This window comes from Silurus meridionalis, chromosome 8, assembly GCF_014805685.1.
Source record: "Silurus meridionalis isolate SWU-2019-XX chromosome 8, ASM1480568v1, whole genome shotgun sequence".
Lineage (NCBI taxonomy): Eukaryota > Metazoa > Chordata > Actinopteri > Siluriformes > Siluridae > Silurus > Silurus meridionalis.
The window spans coordinates 25,258,496-25,276,340 of NC_060891.1; the positions used below are offsets into that span (position 1 = coordinate 25,258,496).

Consider the following 17,845-nt stretch of genomic DNA (forward strand, 5'->3'; position numbering starts at 1 on the left):
TAAAAACAGGCATAAATAAAACTTGTGGAAGTGAAGGGAAGAAGGATTCAGTTTTACCTGAGAAAAAATGTGGTATATGATTTTTCCTCCCGACAGAGGAGCTGTTTGATAGACCCGAAGTGACGGACATCAAGTTCCTGTTCTTAGTGGGCGGTTTTGCAGAGTCGCCGCTCCTCCAGAAGGCGGTGCAGGACATGCTGCAGGGGCAAAGCCGAGTCATTATCCCATATGACGTGGGGCTGACCATCCTGAAGGGAGCCGTGCTGTTCGGTCTGGACCCGGGCGTGATCAGAGTTCGCCGCTCGCCACTTACATACGGCGTGGGTGTGCTGAACCGCTTCGTGGAGGGAAAGCACCCACCCGAGAAGCTCCTGGTACGCGATGGCACACGTTGGTGCACCGATGTGTTTGACACGTTTATATCAGCCGACCAGTCGGTGGCGCTGGGCGAAACGGTGAAGCGAAGTTACACGCCGGCCAAGCCGTCGCAGCAGGTCATCGTCATCCACGTGTACTGCACCGAGCGCGAGCGCGTAGGCTTCATCTCCGACGCTGGTGTGCGCAAGTGCGGCACTCTGCGCCTCGACCTCAGCGGCACCGAGAGTCCGGCAGCGGGGGTACGCCGCGAGATCCAGACGCTCATGCAGTTCGGCGACACCGAGATCCGAGCGATGGCCATCGACGTGGCCACCAATCGCACGGTCAAGGCCAGCATCGACTTCCTCGGCCAGTAAAACGGAGGAGAGAAAATAAAGAAAGGGCGTTGTATTTAAAAAATCGACCAAACCCTTTGGCTGGAGATCTACTTTCCTGTAGAGTTTCGTTCCACTGCAGTGTGAATCACACCGTCCTGAAGGCACTGGCTGATTATTCTATTAAGCTAAAGCTGGAAAGTGGATCTCCAGGAAAGGGATTGGCTGCTGGGGAATTACAACAGGAACCTGAAGGAAAACTCCAGCATGTTTCAACCTCATCTCTATGTAGTACATCTATTGTAGCTGCATTATTACCACACCATAGATATATTTTCTTTATTTTTTCCCCGGTATACAACTCATTTTTCCATCCCTGACTCTGCAGTATTCTTGATCCTGCATATGTTAGTGTCTTCCCTGCTCTAACACCCAGGACGGGATGTTAATTAGCCGGCTAGCTGAATCATCGCGCGGGTTAGAGCAGGGAAAATGCTCCACGGGGAATCAGGTTTACTTAAAAAAATCACTTGTAGCCTACAGAACTGTCTCAGAGCAGTTGTTAAGGTAGTCGATAAATAGTTAAGTAATGAGTGAAACATAATTATAAAAGGAATAATCCGTGCTTATGTTTTTACCAATATAATCAGTGTAGCTCAAAAAAAAACACACCAGGTTCCAGATGAAAAGCTTTCAGGACTCCTGAACTTAAAAGCATTTAAAAAAAATTTCTTAAAATGCACAAGCTACGTTTTCATCTTAGCAACGTTTACGCGTTCATTCATTCCTAAGTCTGGAGGTTTGGTGGAAGACATGCAGGAGTTTTCCTTTCCCAGCTGCAGTGTATTAGTTCGAGAGTGTGGGAAACTAGAGCAGGTACCCACTTGGGGCAGTTTGCTGATTTTACTGTGGGTTCATTCTATTGACCTCTCAAACCCATGAAACGTATTTTTATTTGATTTCATTTGTAAAAAAAAAAAATTACTCACAATACGGTCGAAGGTTAAACAGAACTCGAGCTGCATTACATGTTCTGCCAACACCTTCCACAGTCATGTAAATGCATTTAGCTGGTTCACATCCCTCCTTTTTTTCCCCCCTCCTGATCAGATCGGTCTGATGGAAGCATTTATACCGTAATGGCTGTGAGTGTGTGTGAAAATTCGGTTTCCAAGACTTCATGAGAAAGAGCAGATAGATCAGGTTTTGCTGAAAATAACTGGATATGGAGACAGTTTTCCGATTCAAAGGGGGGGTTTCTGCTATGTGTAGAACCAGGCAACCGGGCTTTACCTGCAGCACCTATATAGATTTGAACCTTTTCCTGAAATCTAGTCAGCAGGAAAAAAACTGTTTGGGAGGTGGTAGCTTAGAGAATAAGACATTGGATTATGAATCACAAGGTCATTAGTTCAAATCTCAGCCACACCAAGATGCTGATCCCCTTGAGCAAGGCCCTCTCTGCTCAGGATTTAATCATCTGCCAAATGCCATAAATGTAAACTCAATGTACATTTACAGGTAGAGGCAAATTTAAATTTGTAGATTGATACCTGTGCTACAATTCAAGGCCACTAGAGATTCTTACACCAAGCTCCAATACCAGATGAATGCATTTACAACCCAAATCATGAATGAAATCAAGCAAGATTATCCATAACGATTTACAGCCAAAGAGTTGAGGGTTGAGGGTCTTGCTCAAGGGCCCGACAGCTTTGCGGTGCTGGGATCTGAACTTGTGACCTTCCAATTCCAAATGCATGAACAACTGAGCTACCACATTATTTTAATCGGATGCATCAATACCACGGACATCAGAAATTCTGCAAAATTCGGTCCAAATAGAAAAAAAATTCAATTTGTGTTTAATTGCATTTAATTGTTGATTAATTGTAATCAATTAACGTCACCGCAAAATTCCAAAACGGACCACAGACAGATTGCAGATAAAACGTGAATCCTGTCAGGATAGAGGGGGAAACAAGTGTGACATGAAACATGAAAACCAGCCGCCTCTCTGAGCCACCATCACACCCTATTCATGCTTTTATTTATGGAAAGGAAATCATTGTGATGTTATATGTAGGGTTGCAAAATTCCAGGAAATTTCTAAAATCTTTTCACAGGAATTAGAGGGAATAAAATGGGAATCTACAAAATTTCGGGTTAGCCAATCACAGGAAGTTTGAATGCAATTGAAAGCAGGATAATTTCGGTTTAAACAACCAGATTTAATGCAATTTCAATTGAATTTCTACCTGCACATTCACCAATCACATGCACACAGCACACTTAGTGCAGGGCTGCTGAGGCCACGCCCCCTACATGCACTGCACATTCCTCCATCACATCATTTTTTAAATCCTGCACACAAAATATTAAAAAATATATCAGTCTTGGTGAATATTCATGCGATTTATATAAATATTAAATTATTATTAATAAAACTTCATCGTGCTGTGTGTAAGATATTGTGACTAAATTATGCAAATTAAAAGTCTAAAAATGTAATTGGAAAAAAAATCGGTATTAGTTTGCACACGTCAGACTAAACTAAATGTTTGTTTGTATATGATAAAGTTTATATAAATTTCCCAAAATTTACAAATTTATCCCCATAAATTCCTGGTAAATTTCCAACTTGAACTATTTCCCAAAAAAACTTTCCCATACAAATTCTCCAGAACCTTTCCATCCCCTTTGCAACCCTAGTTATAAGAAAGGAAATCTGGACCTGTGGATGGTTCTGAGAGTCTATAGGATGGAGATTGACTGCGTAAGTGATTCCAATTAACGCAAAGCTGCAGGAGTTTTCACTCATCAAACATTTTCGTCATGATATTAACCTACGGTTTGGGAGGACAAAAGACGAGGTCCAACCACTCACACCTCAGCTGTTAGTAGCAGAGCTCCGAGCTCATACTTCCATCACGGTCGATAGAATACGACCAAACCATGACATGATCCGAGTTCCTCTTTGATGTTATTTTTTAATTTCATTTTGATTTTTTTTTTTAAATGATTGATCATCGGTGCTTAAAAATGGTGTCTGTGCAGCTCTTGATAAGGACTAACAGTTTATTTTATTCTCATTTTTTTTCTTTTTCACTAACGTCATACTTTATAGGTCAGTATATCGTGCTAGAAAAGGAAAGCCACAAATCCTGGAATGTGAATATTTTTTTTTACAGCGGGCGGTGAAGGAGAAGCTGCTTGTTGCATGCGGAGGGAGTCGAGCTGACACATAGCCGTCGCAATGCGCTTGCTGCCCTTTAGCTTTCTCGCTCATCAGAAAAGAGAACGAGACTGACCTTGATTTTATTTTGGTTTGTTCGATTTTCATTTGATATTCTTGATTTTTTTTTTCCGGTGGAAGTGTGAAAAAAAAAACCCCGCTGTTTATTTCTGTAAATATCATATTTAAAGATTATTGTACAGATTTATAGAGTTGCGTTAGCGCTGTGTTAGCAGCTTGCAGAGCAGTGCGTGCGAGGGTGCTTGCGTGCGTGTGGGCTTCGAGTCATTCTCACCAGCCTTTGCATTTTACACACACACACACACACACACACACACACACACACACACTTATTGCTCGTCTATATCAAACCACAAGACTTGAATCCTTGCTATAAAGATCATCTATTTAAAAAAAAAAATGTATTTGGGTCAAGAGAATTAGAGACGCCAGCGATCTGGATGTGTATGCGGTCTGTAGCTTTAACTTGTTAGTTCTAGGTGTCGATCCTGAGGAGGAGCCGGAAGTACTGTTGATTTTAGTCAGACGATAATTCGGTTAAGGATTGGTGCAAAAACATCTGTGCCAGTCGAAAACCACGATCAAACACAAGCAATAAGGCATTATAAAGTGTACGCCATGCGCCGCCTGGGCTACGCTGACGACATCACATCCGGGCGAAAGCTACGGCTAAGAACATACAATGGAAACGTCTAAATCATTTACCAGACTCACACGATTCATAAATCGGAACTAGTCGTTTAATCTGCTGTCAAAATTTGTGTATCGCAATGTTGCATTGAGAAAAAAAAAACCAGTGAGCCAGCATGAAAGGCCTTTTTCTTCCTCACATGAACACATTTCATATTCGAAAGGTATTAGACGCTAAAACAGCAGATCAAACCGAGCTGCTTCGTGCTAATGCGGCTTTGTGTATTCGTAATACTGAAAAAGAGAGAGAGAGAGAGCTCTCAGTTCATCAACGCTTAAAAAAAGACAATAATATATCGCTCAATATCGTACCTGTATTAATAGCATTATTACAAGTATTCCAATTTAACCTCGTTTCATCTGCTGACGCGTTTATTAGCTACTCTTGTGACGTTTATCAAACCCTCGCCAAAACTGTGGACCATGTCGAACATTTGAACAGCCGGAGCGCTGAGACTTGTTTTTTTTTTTTTTTAGAAATAAGTGTGTTTAAAAAAACATCGCTTGCCTTCATTGTATTCGCTCAGTTGCTGATATAACGGTCATCTCTGGTGACACAATTTGCATGAGTATCTACAAGCCAGAAGGGATAAACAAGCTTCTATTTTCGCTGTTATTGGCTGTGCATGCTAAACAGGAAGTGAGGTAAACGGCTTAAACGTGGACGCATACAGTAAGTTCACCGCCGAGTTCAGTCTACAAAATCACACTCCGAAAATCCAACTTTCACGAGAGGGCCGTGTTTCCTTTCGTGATTTCATTTCTACACAGAAGCGATACATCTACAATACGATCTGATTAACACTTCCAAACTGAGAAACACAAAACACTAACCTTTCCTGCTCTCTAGTTTACTTTTCTCCTCTGCGCTCCAGACATAACAAAGTCTTGTTGCGATTCCTTTCTGCTTTGCCAACGGATCCCTGATTCTGCCTTTTTTCACTCTTGTTAGCCTTGCATGATTAAGAGGCAGCAAAAACATTGACCTGGATATACAACCACACATACTGTACTCACTTGCACATACACACATGAACATATATATACACACTCTACGGTCTCCTGTCATGTACAGCGCAGGAATCGTGACCTTAAGCATTTTGTTTATGCGATCAGAACCACATATTGCCTCTTTATACTCTAGCTAATGCAGTGTTGCGCTTACGTGGTTAAATAAAATAGGATTAATAAGCCACTGTTTACATCCTGTTATGAATGCCATGCTATGTACTGATTGTTAAACGCTTGATTTGTAATTTTTTTTGCTATTGTTTTGTATGAGAGGCAGCAGCTAGCAGCGAATTGAAATCCACAGATTAGCAAACTACGCCGATCCGATTTCGCTAAAACGCGAATGCCCATCGCGAGGCATGACTGACGCTCCTCTTTGCCAAACATGAACACACTGAATCCTGTCACGTGTCTCTTTGGTTGGTTTTTTGTTTTTTCTTTTTTTGTCCTGTGCCCACTCATATGCTGTCTGCTGTGGTTCCAGAGCCACTTCTCCTGCTATTTGCACAGAAAATAGATTACAACTGTATTACAAATCAATGCCAAGTACCCAAACTGTACTCCAATAAAATGTGTATTTAAAAAAAAATTACTTTTTTCTTTTCCATGAAATAATTTACAGATGGTAAAGACCCTCTATCGAAGGTCACTGGAGTTAGTATGCAATTTAAGGTGCCGTTTATATACTTTATAGACTTCACCTAATTTTTTATTTGCTTTAACGACTGAGCTAAAAGTCTACGATCACACTCATGCCTTGGAAAAGATATCACTTAAAATCAGACATTGGTAACATCATTATGCAGCCTGGAAATAGGCTCTGCCTACAAATATGCAGATAGATAGATTAGATAGATTAGATAGATAGATAGATAGATAGATAGATAGATAGATAGATAGATAGATAGATAGATAGATAGATAGATAGATAGATAGATAGATAGATAGATAGATAGATAGATAGATTGATTGATTGATTGATTGATTGATTGATTTCTGGGTGATTCCGCATAACGTTTCCAAGCCACGATGTACAGAACATCACAAAAGGATATAGAAAAAAAATGTATGAACACATTTTTTGATCAATAAAAAAAAAAAACAATAAAAAAAATTACAGAATATACCTTTACAAAATATCCCACATATTCAAATGCCTGCTGCTCATGTGTCTGTCACAGATCATGGGAGGTAAAATCTAAATCTGTCACAGGTGAGTTAGATTTATTTACACACAATACAATATTTTTTAAAAGGTTTCTTTTTATTTATATTTACAGTATTATAATAACAGGCTGTATATTAATTTATTGGGAGAAAACCAGTAGTTTTATGTGAAATCAAACATTGACCACCCCATATAAACAAAATGCCATGAAGACTAAATATTATTATATAAACTGATTTAGGTATTAATGCCTAATTAGCATCCAGCGTAAAACATGTGCCAAATCGAATATGCGGATCACAAATAAGAATTTCATATCGGATCGTTCGAGGCCCGGGTTACCAACGACCGCCACTGGTATCGTTAGCCAACAGGGTACCGGTGGAAATTGGGCTACTGTTGGCCGAAGGAGGAAAAGGAGAGGAGGAAGACGTCTACAGAGACAACAGGGAAAGGAGCAGTGTAGGAGAGTGGAGGTTCGCGTTGGTACTTTAAATGTTGGTACTATGACTGGTAAAGGGAGAGAGATAGCTGATATGATGAAGAGAAGAAAGGTAGATATGTTGTGTGTTCAGGAGACCAAGTGTAAAGGGAGTAAGGCCAGGAACATTGGAGGTGGGTTTAAACTGTTCTATCATGGTGTGGATGGAAAAAGAAATGGTGTAGGGGTGATTCTGAAGGAAAAGTACAGTAAGAGTGTAGTGGAGGTGAAGAGAGTTTCTGATAGGGTGATGAACGTGAAGTCGGAAGTTAAAGGGATGATGATAAATGTCATCAGTGCCTATGCTCCTCAAGTCGGCTGTGAGATGGAGGAGAAGGAAAGATTCTGGAGTGAATTAGATGAAGTGGTAGATGGTGTACCTAGGAATGAACGATTGGTGATTGGGGCAGACTTTAATGGGCATGTAGGTGAAGGGAACAGAGGTGATGAGGAGGTGATGGTAGGTATGGCCTTAAGGAGAGGAATGTGGTAAGGCAGATGGTGGTGGATTTTGCTAAAAGGATAGAAATGGCAGTGGTGAACACTTATTTTAAGAAGAAGGATGATCATAGGGTGACCTATAAGAGTGGAGGAAGGTGCACACAGGTGGACTATGTTCTATGCAGGAGATGCAACCTGAAGGAGATTGAGACTGTAAGGTGTTGGCAGGGGAAAGTGTAGCTAGACAGCATCAGATGGTGATCTGTAGGATGGTTTTGGAGGTGAAGAAGAAGAGGAGGAGTTTGAGGACTGAAAGAAGAATAAGATGGTGGAAGCTGAAGGAGGAAGATTGTAGTGTGAGGTTTAGGGAAGAGGTCAGACAGGGGCTCGGTGGTGGTGAAGAGGTGTTGGATGATTGGGTAACTACTGCAGAAGTGATGAGGGTGGCAGCTAGAAAAGTACTTGGTGTGACATCTGGAAATAGAAAGGAAGACAAAGAGACGTGGTGGTGGAATGAGGAAGTGCAGGAGAGCATAAGGAGAAAGAGGTTGGCAAAACAGAAGTGGGATCGACAGAGTGATGAGAAAAGTAGGCAGGAGTACAAGGAGATGCGGCAGCAGGTAAAGAGGGATGTGGCGAAAGCCAAGGAAAAGGCATATGAGGAGCTGTATGAGAGGTTGGACACTAAGGGAGGAGAAAAGGATTTGTACCGATTGGCCAGACAGAGGAACCGAGCTGGGAAGGATGTGCTGCAAGTTAGGGAAATAAAGGATGGAGATGGAAATGTTGACTAGTGAGGAGAGTGTGTTGAGAAGATGGAGGCAGTATTTTGAGCAGCTGATGAATGAGGAAAATCAGAGAGAGAGAAGGTTGGATGATGTGGAGATGGTGAAGCAAGATGTGGATAGGATTAGTAAGGAGGAAGTGAGAGCAGCGATTAAGAGGATGAAGAGTGGAAAGTCGGTTGGACCAGATGACATACCGGTAGAAGCATGGAGATGTTTAGGAGAGATGGCAGTGGAGTTTTTAACCAGATTGTTAAACAAGATTCTGGAAGGTGAGAGGATGCCTGAGGAATGGAGAAGGAGTATGCTGGTACCGATCTTTAAGCATATTGGAGATGTGCAGACCTGCAGTAACTACAGGGGAATTAAGTTGATCAGTCACACCATGAAGTTATGGGAAAGAGTAGTGGAAGCCAGGTTGAGAGAAGAGGTGACCATCTGTGAGCAACAGTATGGTTTCATGCCGAGGAAGAGCACCACAAACGCCTTATTTGCTTTGAGAATGTTGATGGAGAAGTATAGAGAATGACAGAAGGAGTTGCATTGTGTGTTTGTGGATTTAGAGAAAGCGAACGACAGGGTGAAGAGAGGAATTGTGGTATTGTATGAGGACGTCAGGTGTGTCAGAGAAGTATGTGAGGGTGGTGCAGGACATGTATGAGGACAGTGTGACAGCAGTGAAGTGTACAGTAGGAAAGACAGACTGGTTCAGGGTGAAGGTTGGACTGCATCAAGGATCAGCCCTGAGCCCTTTCCTGTTTGCAGTGGTGAGGGACAGGTTGACAGACGAGGTCAGACAGGAGTCTCCCTGGGCTATGATGTTTGCAGATGATATGCGCTGGAGAGAAGAGGAATGAAAGTCAGTAGGAATAAGACAGATTACATGTGTGTAAATGAGAGGGAGGGCAGTGGAGTGGTGCGGTTACAGGGAGAAGAGGTGGAGAAGGTGGAGGAGTTCAGGTACCTGGGGTCAACAGTGCAAAGTAATGGAGAGTGTGTTAGAGAAGTGAAGAAAAGAGTGCAGGCAGGGTGGAGTGGGTGGAGAAGAGTGACAGGAGTGATTTGTGATAGTAGGGTATCTGCAAGTATGAAAGGGAAATTTTATAGGACTGTGGTGAGACCTGCAATGTTGTATGGATTAGAGACAGTGGCATTGAGTAAAAGACAGGAGGCGGAGCTGGAGGTAGCAGAGCTGAAGATGTTTAGGTTTTCGTTGGGAGTGGCGAGGATGGACAAGATTAGAAATTAGTTTATTAGAGGGAGAGCCCATGTAGGAGGTTTTGGTGACAAGTCAAAGGAGGGGAGATTGAGATGGTTTGGACATGTGCAGAGGAGGGACATGAGTTATATTGGTAGAAGAATGCTGAGGATGGAGCCACCAGGTAGGAGAAAAAGAGGAAGGCCAAGAAGGAAGGTTCATGGATGTGGTGATGGAAGACATGCAGGTAGTTGGTGTGAAAGAGGCAGATGTAGAGGACAGGGTGGTATGGAGACGGATGATCCGCTGTGGCGCCCCCTAATGGGAGCAGCCGAAAGAAGAAGAAGAAGAAGCTTTAGTCTTTAAGAAAACTCAATTCATCTACATTTATTAGAAACCCATATTGACATATAAATAGTCAAACTATGCCACCCCAGTCAGGAAGTTTAGGATCCAGTTGCAGAGGGAGGTGTTCAGGCCCAGTAGGCTCAGCTTATCGATCAGGTGCTGAGGAATGATTATGTTGAATGCTAAGCTAAAGTCTATGAACAGCATTTGTACGTACGTGTCCTTGTTGGTGGTTGAGGGCCAGATAGAGGGTCGTGAAGACGGCATCGTCTGTGGAGCGGTTTGAATGATAAGCAAACTGCATTTGGGCCAGTGAGGGTGGAAACTGGGTCTTGATGTGCCTTATGACGAGCCCCTCGTAGCACTTCATTACAATGGGTGCGAGCGTGACGAGATGATAGTCATTGAGGCAGGAGACTGTAGACTTCTTCAGCACAGGGACGATGGTCGTTGTCTTAAGGCAACAACGTAGGAACAACGTTGCTGCTCAGGGAGATGTTGAAGATGTCGGTAAAGACATCTTGACTCTGCATAGAATTTTCCTCACTTTAGCTGTGGATAAACAGGGCACTCTTCCTCGCCTCCACGCTGTTCTGCACCTCAAACAGGGCGTAGAAGTCGTTCAGCGCATCTGGGAAGGAGGCGTCACAGTCACAAGCAGGTGAAGTTGTCTTGTAGTTTGTGATCGCCTGGATGCACTGCCACTGTGGATTCGCTTGGTGTGTGCACAATTCGCCTCTCAGATGGCAATGGGCCAGTTTGGCCCCTGCTGTTCTTATGGCCGTCTTGGAGATGGTCACGTCATCAATGTCCTTGCTGATGTAGCTGGTCACTGATATGTGTACTCCTCCAAGTTGATGGAATTACCAGAAAGTAACTAGAAATAGGTGCTCTAGTGTAGACATTTTAGGACTCTATTAGTTACAGAGCTTGGGATAGTAGAAATTTGCAGAAAAGCGTCCTTTATTCATGTGAGAAAATAGGCTTTATTTTTGAGGGAAAAAATGTCAGTAGCATAAAAAACGACTACAAATAAACATTTTGTACAGTAGATGTTTATGATTAACACAAAAGTTTATACACATAATAATACACTTACAATAAGCTCACAATCGCTTATGCCTCTCAATTAATGCTTAATGCTTAATGCTTCTCAATGAGTTAGACGTGGAAATATTGAGGTTTCCATAAACAGCTCCATTAACATGTGCCGTGTCACCAAGATGGCCGCCGCAGTTAAACCGAGAAACCATGTTTTTGAATCAAACAGAGACAGAGACAATCAATAGAAGAAGAAAAAAGTGGTAAAGAAACCTATATTTGATCACTTGAGGGATCTAAATCTGCAAAGATGTAGATTTCAGTGTCACTACAGTCACTATCTAAATAAGTCATTATTTTCCCCAAGTGATGCCTATTGAGAAAACTTGAAAGAAGTTGTATTAGGGATGTTTTACAAAGCTAAACAATGAAGCCATGTCGTAAGTTACTAGCCTGCTAATTTATCCACTGAATAGTGCTTTGATTAAGATATATTGTAGCCTGTAAATATGACCTGCAGCGGTGCTTCGAAAAACCAAAAAAAGCTTTTCATTCTCACTATAATGGTCATGATGAAGGAATGTTCAATAGACCACATGGTTTATTTTGACAGGAAGGAAAAAAAGAAGACATTTTCTTCTAGTCTGACTTGATCTTTGATTTAGTTCAGTGACATGCGATTAAAAACGATTGCTGGAGTAGATTTGTCTGAATACCTTTTTTTTCTTAAATACAAACAAAAATATGTTTTTATTCACATTGGGCTTTTCAAGTGTGTGGCTTTGTTTAGTAGCAATAAGGCCCTTAAGTTTTTATGTGGGGGGGCTTTGTTTGCTTCAAGAGTGTTTTAGGCTCTTCACTAGCGAGTGGTAATGTATTAGACATTGAACTGTAACCTATTCTGTTCAATGGAGTTTTTATGTAGCATGCAGAAGAGTAGTACTTAACTCCAGTGTCCTGTCAAAGAAAAACGGGCGATTCAATTCGCAAGACGAACGCCATTTCTTTGCGGTCTGAAGCAGCGTGTGTTTGTTTGTTCGCCTAGTGCCACAGACCTTGGTGCATCCTCGCTGCATTACGGGAGGATATTTTTAAAGGACGCTCAAAGGTGCAAGAGATTCAAGGCAAATATTTCTCCTGGGTTAGACGCATCCTTTCTTGTTTTTGTGAGGAAACAATTTCATTAGCTGATTGTGTCAGGTGTTTGTTTTTAAAGCCACACTGTCCTCTAGTGTCTCTACATGGAATGTGAGAACTTTTGGGCTTAAAATTGGTTAGTATCTACTGTATATAAACCAAATACAAGGAATTATAACAAAATATTAGGTTTAACTCACAGAGATGATCTCAAGTTAAGTCAAGCTTTTATTGTCATTTCAACCATATAGAGATGACGCACATTGAAATGAGGCTTCCTACAGAACCTTGATGCTACATAAAACAACATACAACATAGAGCTACATAACAGAACACAGAGCTAAGGACTAAAGTAACTTGTCCTCGTTACATAAAGTGCATCGTGTGCAACCTGGTGCAAACAGACAACACAAGGCAGTGTAGGACAAATACACAAAACACAAAATAGCACCGCCAGTAAACCTACTATGTTATACAGTACAGTGTGCAAAAGAGAACTGAATACAGGAGGGTACTTGTAAATAAACACAAAATGTAAACACAAGAGGTGGAGGTGTGAATTGACTATTAAGTGTGTGTTTGAGTTCAGATTTGTAGCAGCATTTGTACCTGTTATGATTACTCAGGGAGAAATAATGAAACACAATAAGCATCAACAGTCCAGAAGATACATTTCAAGAGATGACTCTGGCTTCTACATACATTATATTGCCAAAAGTATTGGGTCACCTGAGCTTTCCTGCTATATGTGGTTCTTTTCCAAACTGTTACCACAAAGCTGGAGGCACTCAATTGTACAGGACGTCTTTAGATGCGCTATAATAGCATTTTGCATTCACTTGAACTTGGAAACCCAAACCTGTTCCAGCATGGCGATGCCCTTGTGCACAAAGTGAGCTCCTTGAAGATCTGGTTTACAAGCTTTGGAGAGGAACATCTTGAGTGGTCTGCTATAGAGCTCTGATCTCATCCCTACTTAACACCTTTGGGATGACTGTGAACGCTGGCTGCACCCCAGGTCTATACCCTTGTGGCTGATGAACACAAATATCCATAAGCACACTCCAAAATCTAATGGAACATCTTCCCAGAAGAGTGGAGGGAATTATAAGAGCAAATTAGGACTAAATGTGGAATGCAATGCTCAAAAATCACATACCAGGTGACTCAATGTTACTGTTTGTATTCAAATGAATCAATAGCCATATTTTTTCTGCATGTCATATCTCTTAAAGCATATGTTCTGATGACACTCTAAAAAATGTTATTGATCATCAGGTCTAATGGAGTCCATTGCAGTTAAAATCAATGTACATATGTATGAGGTACCAGTGCAGATACCAGCTCAGTGCAGATTTATAAGAATACGGTACAATATATATTACAAATAATACAGTACATGGTGTAAATGCAAATTTAAAGACAGAAGGGAATTATTCGAAATGAGGTGTGTGTGTGTATGAGGTGTGTGTATAAAATGACCACTGACCATAGCGGTGCAAAAAGGTAACATGTACAACAGTATAATGTGCAACAGTAAGAGGCAGTAACAATAAGAGGAATCGTAGGAAACAAGTGTAATGTCCCACCCTAGAATGTGACATGAAGGTAAAAAAAAGACAAAGAATGTTATGCAATACCCTGAAAAGCAGATGCATTTTACAACCATACAAAGCAAGGAACCGGTAACCTTAACATAAAGACGAGGAACTTACAATAACAACAATAGATGACAAGCATGAGACAAAGTGTACTCTGAAAAATGAGACTTATATACATGTGCTAAATACAAGACAATTGCTTAGAGATAAGAGATTATAGCAGCATAGTATGTGAGGGTGCAGTAGCTGATGGGAACCAGAGTTTTTGCCCTACTTGTTTGTTTGTTTGTTTGTTTTTTACAAACAAAGCGATTTATAACTTTTATTTATACAACTGAGCAGTTGAGGGTTAAGGGCTTTGCTCAGGGGCCCAGCAGGTGCATCTTGGCAGTGCTGAAATTTCAAGACCTTCTGATCAGACTTCACTTTCATTTAGTCCAACAATGGACATTGTCTCAAAGCAGCTTTACACAGATCACGAGTTGTATATATTTAGTGCCTAGAAGTTTCTTCCTTTAATTTTCAGTTTGGCGAGCCAGGGGCAACTGTGGCAGGGAAAAACTCACTGAGATGGAACCTTGAGAGGAACCATATTAAAAAAGGAACCCATTCTCTTCTGGGTGGCACCGAATGTCCATTCATTACAGTTCCATCATTGTTAAAGTGTACTGTTCAGTGATAGGCACTTAAATGCAGAACTGTTCATGCAACCTTTGATCTTGAGCCATTTTAGTAGAGTAAATATTAATTACAGTCCGAATCCATCCTCAAAGTTCTTTAGTTACCCAGCAACTTCATGGATCAGAAGACCAATGCATTAACCAAGTGAGCTACAGTACCACTTCCCTCAATTATTCTCAGTTCTCATAGTGCAGGGCTTTAATACTGACAAATAAATAAAATGTGTCACATGACCCATTTCCTATGTTCCCAAACAAAAGAGTTTAAACTTTCCATAGATTTATAGCAAAGAAAATTGAGGAAGAATTGAGTATTTAACCCATAAACTGAGAGTTTTAGGGGTTAAAAAAATGCACCACTAAATAATCTATGTGCTTATATATTTTTTTTTATTGATACACATCTGGATAAAAAGGTAACAATATTAAATGTGTGGTTTGTTTTGCGTTAATTTTCTTAAACAAATCTGTAATAATTATATATTTTATAATAATTATATATATATATATATATATATATATATATATATATATATTTATTTATTTATTTATTTATTTATTTTTAATTTTTTTTTTTTTATATTTTTTTAGAGCTGACTGATTTGATGCACCGCTCGGTCTCAGAGAGGGCCTATATTTTTATTCAACTTCAACAAAAGCTCTTTTTGGACTGAAAATGAGGTCAGCGGTGCTAAAAGAACAAAAAAAACAAAGTCGCTCACGGGCAGCAGACGTGTGTAGGGGAGTGTTGAACCTTGATTGACATCTTTGACAGAGGTGCAAACTGTAGTTAGCTCATTTTCAATTAAGCTCAGATAAGATAGACCTTTATTCGTCTCACAATCGGGAATTTTATGTTACAGCAGCAAAGAAAAAAAAATATATATCACTCCGAGACACAGTACAAATATATACCACAGTGTCGAAATATAAAAGCTAAAATATAAAAAATAGTAAAAATATACATATATAAAATCATAGATCTAGTTGAGTAGAAAGTAAAGGTTGCTTATATCTTTATCACTTAATAAAATTAGAAAGCAGACAAAAAATTACTACTGTAAAGTACACTAACGAGGTACATTTGTTCAAATACTTTAATCACTGTTAAAACTCTGAAGTGAACAGACCATTTTTGAGGAACTATGTAGAGGTCAGTTACAAGACATACACTTACAAGACAAAATCAAAGCTGCTTATTGTAAATCAATCCACAAATAACCGTACTCCATTAGCCCTTTTCCTCACAACACATCTCTATGGAATGGAAATCGACTTACTAAACATTTCTATTTAGTATAAATCAGGCTTAGATTGAATTCACATTTGCGACATTTAGCAGACGCCCTTATCCAGAGCGTCGTACAAAAGTGCTTTGAGTCTCTAGTAATGAATAAATCTACACTGGTACACAAGATTACAAACTTAATATCAATATAACTCTTGAATTCTACAAACTTGGAAAGTGCTAATTAAGTGTTTCAGGAAGAGGATGGTCTTCAACCGTCGCTTAAAGATAGTCAGGGATTTTGCTGTACGGACGTCTAGGGGAAGTTCATTCCACCACCTCGGTGCCAGAACAGAGAAGAGCCTTGAAGTGTACTTACCTCTCATTCTGAGAGAAGGTGGTACCAGTTGAGCAGTGCTGGAGGATCTCAGACAGCGTGGTGCAGCGCGAGGTGTGATGAGGTCTCAGAGGTAAGATGGTGCTGGTCCATTTTTGGCCTTGACAAAACAGACAGACACTGTTGGGTTTCTGTTTGTAGAGCATTGTGACTTGCGTTGTGAATGCAGACATTGGTGCAGAGACTAAATGAGCATCTTAACTACAGTGTTTTAATAGTAAGATTCTAATATCATTCTAACATTTAAACCTGAATGTGTGATGACATTCGAGCTGCTCTGTGTTTTATTGGTATGTGAAATGACATGGCAACGTTCTGCTGGTGGATGATGAAAGTAGTTCATTCGCCGACTCATCTTGGTTGTCTCTGTGCTAATGAAACGATTTAATGTGTGCAGTAATTAGCGTCAGAGTGAAGCACCCTTGCTCAAGGCTCCAGCGGGACGATTCAATTTACACAATCGACGCAGGCGGCTCTGTTATTTTAACAGAGGACAAAGTGGAGGACCACTCGACCTCCAAACAGGACATGTGTGTGTATGTTTCACTCAGCCTGGTTTAGGTGTGTGTGTGTGTGGCTACACAAGACAAGAGAGATGAGATCACCACATCAATAGCAACCAGGCCTTGTTGCTATGCAACAGCAAAGTGCCTCTGCCCACACACAACTCTGTCCACTAATAGCATCATGGCCTGCCCGAGTACACGCTTAATACACTCACACCTTTATTAAGGAATCCTGAAATGAGTTCTTTTTCTCGTTTTAATAATAGACACAGAGCCCAACTTCTTAAAGCAGTCATTTAGACAGAAATTTGATGAGCACAATTCTACTGATCAACCAGGATCTACACTATATATACAAAGGTATTGGGACACACCTCTAAAATGATTAATTTCAGGTGGTTCAATCAGACTCCTTGCCACAGGTGTATAAATTCAAGCACCTAGCCATGAGGAACTACATTTACACACTTGTAAAGAAAATGAGTCCTTCTGAAAAGTGAATTCAAGCTTGAAACTGAAATAGAATACCACATTTATCTTTGAATTCCCAGATAAATATTACTTAGTCAATTTTTAGTGGTATACTAGAAAGATACTATTTGTGCCCACTAATTGTGGCAACTGTAACGAGAAGGGATAAATGTGTGGAGCTGTTTTTATGGGTTGGTTTTTGACCCCTTACTTCCAGTGAAGGGAGGTGTGAGCTCAGTGGTTAAGGCATTGGACATTGGATCGAAAGGTCACAAGTAAAATTCCACCACCACCAAGCGACCACTGCAGGGCCCTTGAGCAAGGCCCTTAACCCTTCCCTACTCATTTGTACATTGCTCCGGATAAGGAGCCAAATGGTGTAAATGTAAATGAAGGGAAATTTTAATGTTTCAGTAGACCAAGACTTTTAACTTTCTACCATGTGGGAAAAACTTAGAGAAGGCATTTTGCTACAATGTGGTATCAAAAACGTTTTGAGAAAAACCGTTCTAACTAATGCTATTCTAACTAACTAACTAATGCACCACGTCTGTGATTCATCATGGACATCAAGTTAAAACAAAGAGCAAATGTGAAATTCTGTGTGAAAGTGGGCAAATCTGCCACAAAGATGTTTGACAGCAAGTTTACGGTGATGCTGCAATGATTTGTTTGAGGTGTTTTGAGTGGAACGTGCGCTTCAAGATCAGAAG

At 40.6% G+C, this 17,845-nt stretch overlaps 1 protein-coding gene across 3 annotated transcripts in view; it reads left to right on the forward strand.

Moving 5' to 3' along the window:
- Positions 1-6,238, forward strand: part of hspa12a (heat shock protein 12A) — a 60,536-nt gene extending 54,298 nt beyond the window's left edge. For all 3 annotated transcript variants that reach the window (XM_046855744.1, XM_046855743.1, XM_046855745.1), the window contains one exon: positions 97-6,238. In XM_046855744.1, the coding sequence (XP_046711700.1) occupies positions 97-734 (638 nt within the window). In that variant the 3' untranslated portion in view covers positions 735-6,238. The remainder of the gene's footprint in view (positions 1-96) is intronic.
- The last annotated feature ends 11,607 nt before the right edge of the window (positions 6,239-17,845 follow it).